This window comes from Crocodylus porosus, unplaced genomic scaffold (genome assembly GCF_001723895.1).
Source record: "Crocodylus porosus isolate Cpor-Errol unplaced genomic scaffold, CroPor_comp1, whole genome shotgun sequence".
NCBI classification, from domain to species: Eukaryota; Metazoa; Chordata; order Crocodylia; family Crocodylidae; genus Crocodylus; species Crocodylus porosus.
Window position 1 is genome coordinate 3,827,896 of NW_017728947.1, and position 10,805 is coordinate 3,838,700.

Genomic DNA, 10,805 nt, shown 5'->3' on the forward strand with positions numbered 1-10,805 from the left:
TGTCACCATTGCTGCTATGCAGCTTAGCTGAGGACCACTGGGGTGGGGGAAAAGATGAATTTTAACGATTTTAAAATTTTCCTGTGTGGGGAATGCAAAAAACTCCTTATGTTTTGTTATAGTAGAAACTTCATATTTTTACCAAAGCAAATGCTCCTCCATGCTTGTCTGGTAAGCGTGTTCCAGTCTGTGCCCATGCAAACTTTACTGCATGTGGAATGTGCCTGCCTTGGCTACACAAGACAGCAGTAGGCTGAACGACCATCCTTCCAAATCGCCTGAGGCACTCAGAATCTCCTTTCACTTTTGTGATTGTTTTTACATTTTTGTTTCATGTAAAGATGCCTGTGCACTTCAAACACAACTACTTATTCAACTCTTGCATGTTTGGAGGCTGTATAACTTGTGATACTGCAAAAGAAAAAAAGGTGAATTGGACATCTAGCCTGTGTTCAAATAAGCATGGTACTGGGGATTCAGACTGAAACTGACTGACCAAGATCCAGACTACTCCATGTTAACAATGATTTACAGGGTATTCAAGAGTCACATACCAGACATCTGATGCATAGCATTTTGGTGTATGAAGCAACTGGTAAAGTAAAAATCCAGAATCCTATGCATACTATTTTACAACTTTAATAAATTCTATTATCCATAAATAGAAGTTCTTCAAAAACAGGTCTAATGTCATTATTCCTTACTGAATAAATTGGAGATAAAGTTTAGAGGGATTTTATCATCAAGACATCTGAAAGACTGAAGTGATGGTGGAAGCTACCATTTCTTCACACTTTAATAGTTGTTAAAATTAAGTAAATAGCATTTTTCTTAATTATTAAACACTTCCTCACTGGCCTCAGAATACGTGGAAGTAATTTTATCCATAGGATAGCATCCCCAAAAAATTACAAGCTCCTGAAAGAGAAGCTATGATGGAAGTACCACCCAAGCTCTTGCTATGATAGGCCCTGGTGACACAAATGGCTCTGTTACAATAATGGCACATGGTTTCACTGCCTCAAAGTCTGGTTAGAATCTTGTAATTCTTAACTGAAAAAGGAATAAAGAAAGCTTTTAAGAATCAGTGTCATCAGAGCACGAAAGGAAAACCAAGCAGGATATACAGCATACGCGAGTCCTGCAAGATGCCTAGTATGCAATAAATTTTAACTGTAGATGAAAATGGCAGTTTTGCCCAAGAGCTCTGATTACATACCACTGTCTCATCTAAAAATTCAGCACAGATTAGTATTTCAAACCTGTTTCTGTTGTGTATTATACCTCTGGAATGGGTCTTCATTAACTAGAAAAAAAGAGTAAGAACAATGGACAATAGAAAAGATTCTGACTGCTTGTTCCAGACAGGTATATTCACCACGGCCTGGTTTCAGTTTCTGGCCCTGAGAGGAATGCAGCAGAAAACAGTGCTGGCTGCAACCCTGTGTAGAAAATTATCCTTGGCCCATCTGTAATTGGCTGCTCCAGTAGACAGAGGAAGTCTTGAGGTTAAGGCACCAGACCGGGAACAAAGTAGTTTAGACCAAATTCTTGGCTCTGCCTAGGACTTCCTGTGTGATATCCACAAAAATAACTTAGCTTGTGCACCTCAGTTCCACATCTATAAATTGGAGATGCTGCTATTACCTTTTCCTGTCCTTTACCTTGTCTGTTTGTGCCAGCTATTTGCTTCAGGGATTTAGGTAACTACAAACAGACACCAGAACAATGCAAGATTCAATTATAATGCAAACAATACTTTTTATACTGCTACCAGCAAGCCCTTTACCGCATTAAGTACATAAAACAAAGTAAAAAATATCTAGGCTCTTGTACAACAGGAGATGGGGAAAGGCACTGTCAATGAAAGGGAAAGAGGGTAGAAGAAGGGTTTGAGATTAATCAAAGCAAGATGGGCCAGCTGACACGAGTGTTGCCTAAACTCCTAGTTAACATCATTCCGTTCTTTTTCTAAAGAGCACAACATGCTTTAGGATCAGAGGAAATTCAGTCCATACTTGTGACCTTAAAGCTAGTTTGCTAATGCACTTCTATCAGCGTCTTTTTAACAGAGAAAGAGACATGCCAAAAATAGTTGGGGTGGCATGTATATAATAACCTGTCTCTCCTATTTTCTGCACTTACGAAGGTGGGTAATATGTATGAGGCAATTGGTCGCTAGTCCATATAAGGATATAAGCAAACCCTGGTCTCTGACATATTTGTCTAAAAATGAAATGAAACTTTGGAAACACACACTGTTCCAGTGTGTAAATAGCAACCTTCCCTCTACAATTATAGTACACTCTGCTGACAACTGAACTGTGCCCAGGATACTTCTATGAAGATGAATATTAACCATTTTTCTTAGATTGCTAAAATACATTTTACCTGAATTATGCAAATACATACAACTGCATGTGCCCAACCAAGTCTTTACTCTTTTCCTCTTGGTTAAGAAAATAATTAAGTGACTTTATATGTCTGAGTATGTTTTTCTTTTAATCAGAAAGCATCATCTTCCTTTTAGCTTTTTGCCATACAGCCTCAACCCTCCTACTATAGACTGTATACGGGAAAACTGAAAACGTGTTAAAAAAAGTGCTGTCACTTTTTTCTATTTAAAATTACAATATTCAGCTTAAAAAATGAATTTTAATTTCTACCTAGGAAAACTTTTACAATCTCTGCTCTCTGCTATGCCTGATAAAGGGTGCATGTGCCTGAAAGCTTGCAAATAAATGAAATAATTTATTTGCAAATATTAGTTGGTCTAATAAAAGATACCACCTCTTCCACAAGTTCTGATTCCTAATATTCAGCTTGTAAACACAGGTTTAACAGGGTGAGGGGGAAGGAAGAAAGTGGAGGGAGCTTCTCTTAATGCTTCCATATAACATACTTGCAAGTATGATTTGAGAGAGGTACAGTGCTTTTGAAATGCAAGTTTCCATGAGCAGAATGCTACGGCATGCTAAGAGCAACATCCAAACCATGCAAGTATTTCTATTCATTGGCCAGAAGAGTGAAATAAGTCAGGTTCTTTGGAAGCAGCCTAACTCTCAAGATAATGTTGGAGTCAGCCAGTTTACAGCCTGGTTACCCTGTGCTAATTGTTTTATGCTACCATGTTAAAGCCTTTGGTTAGATTTCCAGGTCTAGCTTTTCATATCCTTGGCTGCCGAAACTCGGATGCTGTAGAGCCAGTATGTTCCATTCCTCCTTGTTCTGGGGCAACCCATATGGTCAAGCTGAAGAGGAATAATGGTTTAAGTGTTTTGCTGAACTAAGGCTTAGAAGCAGCCCAAGCCTGTCCTCTTAGGAAAGAAAAATCATCAGTAGGATGTAGCATCTCAAAAAAGGAGGGAACATGAAACCATACACACAAGAAAAGGCTTCTTTTTTGTTGACTATACACTGTATGCCTATATAACAAAACACTCAAGGGGAAACCATCTGTGAAAATGCTTCATAAAAAGACTCTGTGTCCTAGTAGATGTAACACCAAACATAAGCAGCTGCAAGGTCGAGCACTGCTTAGCTCTGCCTGTTGATGCATAACCAAATACATTATTTCACAAATTAGCAGTGTCTGTATGTATATCCATACAAGAGCCAGCACATATTCAGAGCTCTGCTCATGACCAGGGATCATGGAGAACTGAGAAAAAACATGGATTTCTGCCTTTACTAGAGAAAAACATGGATTTATCACTTTAGTAGAGATGTGCATGGATTCTGCACTTTTGCAAAGAGCTCTCTTGCAGGCTGGCAGATTTCCAGCCTGTAAGGGGCTCGGGGAAGTGGGAGGAAGGTGGTCAAGCAGGGGCACCATGTGCGTGTATCTGCACATGGCCACCAGCCAGCTTGGAGAGCAGCCCCCACAAGGAAGTCTGGTGGGGTGGGGTGGGGTGGGGTAGGGTGCCAGGGAATTGAGGCCCCTCCATGGGGGGAAGTCGGGGGGGGGTTGGGTTGGAGCTGCTGCCCACCTGGGCAGTACATGGGGCTTGGCGGAGCTGGAATGAGTGGCTGCAGGGCCCCAATGGGGAGCAGGATGGGGAAGAAGCTGGCTCCCCAACGCTGAACATATGCCGGGGGGGGCAGGGGTGACCCATGTGGAAACAGGCTTGAGCTCCCCACCCTGCTGCCCTCCCCCAGGGCCTCTGCAGCCCAGCAGATGGGACCTGGTACAGCAGGGAAACCTTCTTGCTGCTGCAAGCCCCACATTGTCCTAGTGAGGAGTCTCCTTCCCACTCAGCAGCAGTGGGAGCAGCAGCATAGGACTGTGCCTCTCGCTGCTGCAGGGTGGGCTCGGGGTGCATTGTCAGTGCAGTGCAAAGCACCCAGCAGCACGGAGCTTCCTCATCCAGCCTGAGGCACAAGTTCCCCTACTTCACAGGAGTGCGCTGAGTGTTGGGGAGCTGCCCCCCTGCCCAAGCCCACAACACCCACCCCTGCTCTAGCTTTGCTGCCCATAGGGGAGGAGGAGTCCCGTTCCACTATGCTGCAGTCGCCACCATCTTCCACAGGCAGCAACCGGGGCTTGGGCTGCTGCTACGGGGGCAGAGGGTTGCGTACCTGGGTCCTTGGCCCCAAAGCCTTGGCAGCTGGGGGGCCCCTCCAGCAGGGTTGGGGGGAGTAAAGGGTCTGGACCTGTGTTCTGTGAGCTAAGGGGGAAGGGGAAGCTCTGATTTTCCATGATAAAAATCCCCCCCAAAAAATCAGTATTTCAAATTTATTTTATAATAATGATTGAGGAACTGGTAGGCTTCCCAATTACTATAAAATCATACGTACGTTCCATCTATCCAGCAGCATTTCATTTTAATCACAGATTTTGGAGTTTTTAATCAGACAATCTCTGATTTTTATCAAAGAGATTGTAATTTTTTAAAATCAAAGAAAACCAAGATCCCTGCTCATGCCTGAAGTCTTGACTCTACCACTAACTCCTGTCAAGTAGGGTTACCTTCTGCCAACAGCCCCTTATTTATCCTTCTATTCCTTACCAAGCTTGCAGAGATGATCGCTGAAGGCCAGCTGCAAATCACTGAACTGGCACAGTCCAGAACACGGGACAGAACCAGGTTTGACTGCATTAAAAAATAACCCTTACAGTCAATGGATCCAGTCTCATTTCTTGGACATCTCTGCTGTAACTGACACCATCAATCATAAGATATTGCTGTTCTGCCAAAGTGTTAGGGATACAGATGAATAGACTAAAATGGTTGGAGTATTTCCTAGAGGGAAGCACAGCCAAGGAAGAGTGATGGAAAACTGCATTTGAAACCCAACAAGAATCAAGGACCCATCTGATCCAGTGTACTACATACAGGTAGTAAGATCTGGTAAAATGGCATGGCTCCCTGTACCTTGCAGATAACACACAGCTCTACTTATCTTTCACTTTGTTAGTGAAGACAAAGCCAGTCATACAAAATATCTTTTTTTTCCGGGTGGGGGGAGGAAATCTGAATATACAAGTAAAATATTTTATAAATTAAAAATAGTACCGAGTTAAAAAGTACCTCCTCCTCCAATATTAGAGTATAATTCTGCTTCTTAACAAGTGCAAAACATTTATTGAGCATTTCTGCCTTTCTCCTGCACCACCGCCCTACTGTCTGAAATCGGCCCACATGTTAAGAAATTCACTGAAGCTGAACCAAGACCTAGCTTGCTGCTGGAGAAAGGAAGACACTTCGGAGAACACAGACATCACAGTGCAGTCTACTTTGGTGGTAGAAGGCACAAACCTGCAATCTGTCAAGTCGGTTCATAGTTTAAACAGTACTCTGGGATTCCCTATCAATATTAACTTTCAAACAGCAGCATCTGCAAATACTGTGTTTTACCATCTCCAGCTGACTAGGGAACTGTTGTACCCTGGCAAAAAAATGACAAAACTTCAATTATACACCTTCTTTATCACCTCCCATCTGGACTACAGCAATACACTGGAACTGACCATAAAGCTATCAAGACTCAAGGAGCTCTGGTAAGGAATACTGCATTGTGACGCTTCAACAACTGAGACTGGAAACAAATGTCTACTGTGGAGAGCTCCCAAATATTGCAGCACAGCTGATCCTGCTCCACAAATGTCTACAGAAAGACATCAGGTACTGTGTGATGATAGAGATTTACCCAGTGAATGGTGTACAAAAGTGCAAGAGATGGGCAACTCCCACAGGAGCTCCTCCCTCCACTTGCAGACACCTGGGGGAAATCCCTTGCAGAGGGATTCCACCAGCATATACACCTCTACTCTAACATGGGGGGGCATGTCTGCAAGCATGGAGAGAGAGGGAACCCCTCTCTCCCTGGCATCTCACAGACACCTTGAGGAAATCCCCTGAAGGGGACTCCCTCAGTCCCCAACATGGGGTGCACATCTGCAAGCAGGGGGTTTCCCCACTCAACTAGCTCCTGGGACCTCTGGGGATGAGTCTGGTTGACTTCCCTGCTTATAGAGAGGCACCCAAGGGATGCTCTCTCTAAGCAGGGAAAGCTGGGCAGGTGCTCTAGGCACTTAAGATGTCCTCTAGCTGCCAAAACACCCATCCAGGGTGGCTAGAGAGTACAAGCAGCTCGGGCTGCCTGTACTGTCCTGTCCCTGAACTAACAGACATCCACAGCAAAAAAGCAGCAGCATCTTATTACTACTTTTTGCTGCACCACTGATTCTCCTCTGGTGTGGTGCAACGAAGGGGTGTCTATTTGCTCTCCATCTGTGCGGTCAAAAAAGTTTGTGTGGAGGCTTAAATGAGACACCAGGCAACGTCTGTTTCCACCCAGAGTTGCACTGAAAACGTGTCCACTACTCTCTACGCTGCCTTCACACAAGTTTAAGGTTTCAATCCTCATATTTAAAGGAGATCAATGGTTAGGCACACCTTACTGAAGAAAGTCCAGAACTACAGGATGATGATCCATGGTGAATACCTCAGCTCCTCAGGCACAATGGAAATTTTTTACCATAAAAATAAAGCTTTTTTGTGCAGCAGACCAAGCTCTCTCAGAAGCTAGCTCAAGACTGAGTGTGTGCTTATACAGCACAAAGCAGTAGCATGCTGAGCCTTAATGTTGATGTACTGAGACATGTGATGCTTGCTTCACATGTGGTACTTGCTTCACATGTGAGGCTGAGTAGATACCACATGCATCAGCATGGTACTGCTTTGCACTGTATAAATGGATGGTGCATTTGTAACCTTTTCCAAGTGGCCTTCCATTTCAATGAAAGCAATGACCAATTGCAGACTCCAAATAAATAGTAGAGAACAGAGATCTGGTACTGCTGTGCAACAGGATAGAAAACAAAACACTTAAAAGGAGAATATAAAGTGCAGATGTGCTTTTGCACCTGCACTTTAAGCCTGAATTTACTAGCATGTGCACTACCACATTACGATAGCACCACTACTTCTGGTTCAGGAGCTAACACAGGCTGCGTGGATAACGCATACCTCAGCATGGCACTACTCTGCACTGTACAAATGCATGGTGCAAGATGAAAAAACATTTAGTGCCAAGCTTCTCAAAGTTCCATGAATTGACAGGTTACTCTGAAGAAGGATGAAGATGAGCATCACGACTGACTTGAACAAGAAATGAAGAACATAAAATCAATCATAGGTTTATAGCTCTTTTCTCCAAGAAGCACAACTTTAACATATCACTCTGTTCTGTTAGGAAAACCTTTGCATCTCTAATGAATTTGAAACCGTCCTGTGTTTGATCAAATACTCAAGGGAAAAAAACATGTACGTTGCAATCTATTGGCTCTGTTTTTTCATTTACCTAGGTCCAATCAGTCCTAACAATTCAACCAGAGGTGTAATGAGCAAGGTTTGAGGGAAGTGCCACTGAGCAAGAGCAGTGGGGGTGCTGAGATCCAAGGCAGGAATCCTATCTGTTCCAGGGACTTAAAGGGTGCCTACATACAAACGCCGAGGCTGCTCCGATGCACTGGAATTCCAGCGCATTGGAGCAGATGTGATTAATCAAGTCTGCTGGAGCATGGTAATTGCCATGCTCCAGCAGCCTCTCAAGTCTCATGCATCAGCGTCCTCGTGCTTAAAACTGGTGGCGGGGGTGCTGGAACTGCCATTTTTAGGCACGGGGACGTTGATACATGAGGCCTGCTGGCACTTTAAATTACAGTGGCTCTTGGAGCTGCTCTAATTAAAGCCCCATTCCCACCCCCCAAAGCACGTGTAAACGTGTCCATAGTCCCCGGAAATTGCTGCTGCAGCAGTATGGTCAACCCATCCCAGTTGTTAATTGTATACAAGTATTCTGGAGTCTCTGCACCTGGCCACTGCTGCCAGGGTCTAAGCTCCTTAGGGTGGGAAGAGAGAGGAAGGTATCATTTTAGTGCCCCCACTAAACTGACAGCCAGGGCTAGTGCCCTGCTTGCTCACCCCACTTTACGCTACTCAATTCAGCTATCAAACTACATATGGACCACATAGCATATTGTCCTCTCACCACAAATTCAACACTAGTTGTAACTTTGGTGCTGCCACTACAGTCCCATCATACTGCTGCCCCCTTGCATTAAAATGGACACCGTACTTCATTCATGATAAATGTAAGCTGTCTGGCTGACGGGGAAGAGTCTAATTTGAGTGAATGCAATTCTTCAGTAATAAACAACCAGCTACTGTGTGGAGTTAGACTTGCACCACACTCCAGTGTCTTACTACATTCACTAAATCCCCACTTTGAATGCCTAAAATGGATAAAAGGGTATAGGTTGTAGCCATGTTGGTCTAACGACACAGCTTCTCTACTATTCATTCCATGCAGGAAGAGCACACACCAATTGCAGATGCGTCTTCAGCCTGACTTGGGGTATTTATACCTGATAGCTTACAAAAAAGAATTTTTTCAACTATTTGAGCTGGTCTAATAAAAGATATCAGATTTACCCAAAGAACCTTGTTGAGAATGGAGAGACAAGTTCTCCCGTAAATTTAGAAAAAAGATTTATATAGCAGCTTGGCTTCCTGCAGCACTAAGAATGTGAGATGCAAGTACTCTCTACCGTGGCATGGACACTGACTCCCTCCTCCCCTTGCCTTACTCACACACATTCAAAAGCCTCATCCACCCCTACTACCTTTAACACAAACATGACCTATATTTTTCAGGAACTGCTGAACCTTGCCTGGAGGATGAAAACAAATAAAGGTTTAACGGATTGTTAATATGCAAGTCAGAGCTTGCGTACATAATCCCCTACCTCCAAGGTGTTGTACCAGAGTGCCAGATGAGGTTAACGTTTTTTGTTGCCCCTATTTACTGTCTCATTCATATTAAAGAAGTTATGCATGAGAACAGAATTCAATGATTGTACAATATCAAGAAAAATAGATTTTCTTCCTAAACAGTAGAATTCATATCTGCTTCAGGATCACAGCTTCTATTTGGCAGACTGTATTTTCAAGAAGAAACAGTGTGAGCAACTTGAATCAGATCAGCAATTTGGCACTTGTTTTGCTTTTGTAACCTTTTCCAAATGGCCTTGCATTTCAATGAAAGCAATAAACAATTGGAGCCTCCAAATAAATACTAGAGAACACAGATCCGGTACCGCTGTTAACAGGATAGAAAACAAAACACTTAAAAGGAGAATATAAATTAGACTGGTTTAACATGATATTTAAAGGAAAAGTGTATCTAAAATGAAAATGTGCAACTATGAGATACGACAAAGCCTTAAATGCTTATAATCTACTAAAATAATGCAAATTAAGTGAAACAAGTATTCAAGGCTACATGTTTGCAGCCAAATTTCAGATAAAACGTCAACCCATTGAAATAGCAGAAATCACTGACTAAGCACCTGTGATCAGAATGTGTTCAAGTGCTAAACCGGCTTAGGACAGCAGTAGGCACTTCTACACATGAAGAAAGGATATATAATTTCTAGTTAATTCCAATGGTTCAGTTCAATCACTTGTCCATTCAACACCGAGAAACTTGTTAGGAATTGGAAAAAGAGAGAGAAGAAAGCTTGTATTTTTTCCTTTTACAAACTAGGAATAAGAGCTAGACATGAAAGGAAGAGCTCTAGGAGTTAAAAGTCCTGAAATATGCATCAACTAGAAACACATCAGGTCAACTTCCTGACTACAGATAATACTTTCCTTCTCTGTTTAATAAATCAGTTATAAATACGAAATCTGTCCAACACATTTAAGAAAGCATTTTAAGATGCTTCTCTGAAAATAAAGATTAAGAAACAGAAGAAGTATATGTAAAATTTGGTGATTAGTTACATATGCATCTTCTTGGTGAGCGAAAGTAGCACAGAATTATGCCTATTTATTTATTTTAGGAAAATACCTACACATACAAATGCAAACTATTAAAGTTCAGTTAATTCAGCATGTTCTATGTGCCGATTTAAAATGAAAGCAAACCACTCAGTCTTGTATATTCAGGTGACATCCTTTCAGTATTAGTAGCATATCTGTACACTGGTGGTACCTGCTACAGGTGAAGTTATTACATTTGTCCCATTAGATCAGATTTTCAGCTGTTCCTATTTTGCTGGACTGGCTGAATTTTCCCACAATGGGCATTATTTTTCTTTTAAAAAAATCTTAAGCTGAAGAGCTCAATTACCTGTGTGGTTTCAGAGCAAAGGTCTAGAACAGAGGTAGGCAACTTTTTTTGGCCAGAGTGCCAAAAACCACCACAATGGAAGGTGCCAGAGTGCCGGCATGCCAGAAAATCAAAATGAGGACAGGGGGTACATGGCAGGATGCCCTGCTTGTGCCCCTTGCCTT

At 42.6% G+C, this 10,805-nt stretch overlaps 1 protein-coding gene across 4 annotated transcripts in view; it reads right to left on the bottom strand.

Moving 5' to 3' along the window:
- The window catches only part of MOB2 (MOB kinase activator 2), a 190,522-nt gene that overhangs the window by 52,752 nt on the left and 126,965 nt on the right, over window positions 1–10,805 (bottom strand). Inside the window, exon 1 of one of the 4 annotated variants that reach the window (XM_019551617.1) lies at window positions 143–177. The exons of the other annotated variants lie outside the window; for them this stretch is intronic. Within the exon in view, the coding sequence (XP_019407162.1) occupies window positions 143–162 (20 nt within the window). The 5' untranslated portion in view covers window positions 163–177. Of the gene's footprint in view, window positions 1–142; window positions 178–10,805 lie in introns of those variants that run through there. 4 annotated transcript variants of the gene reach the window in all.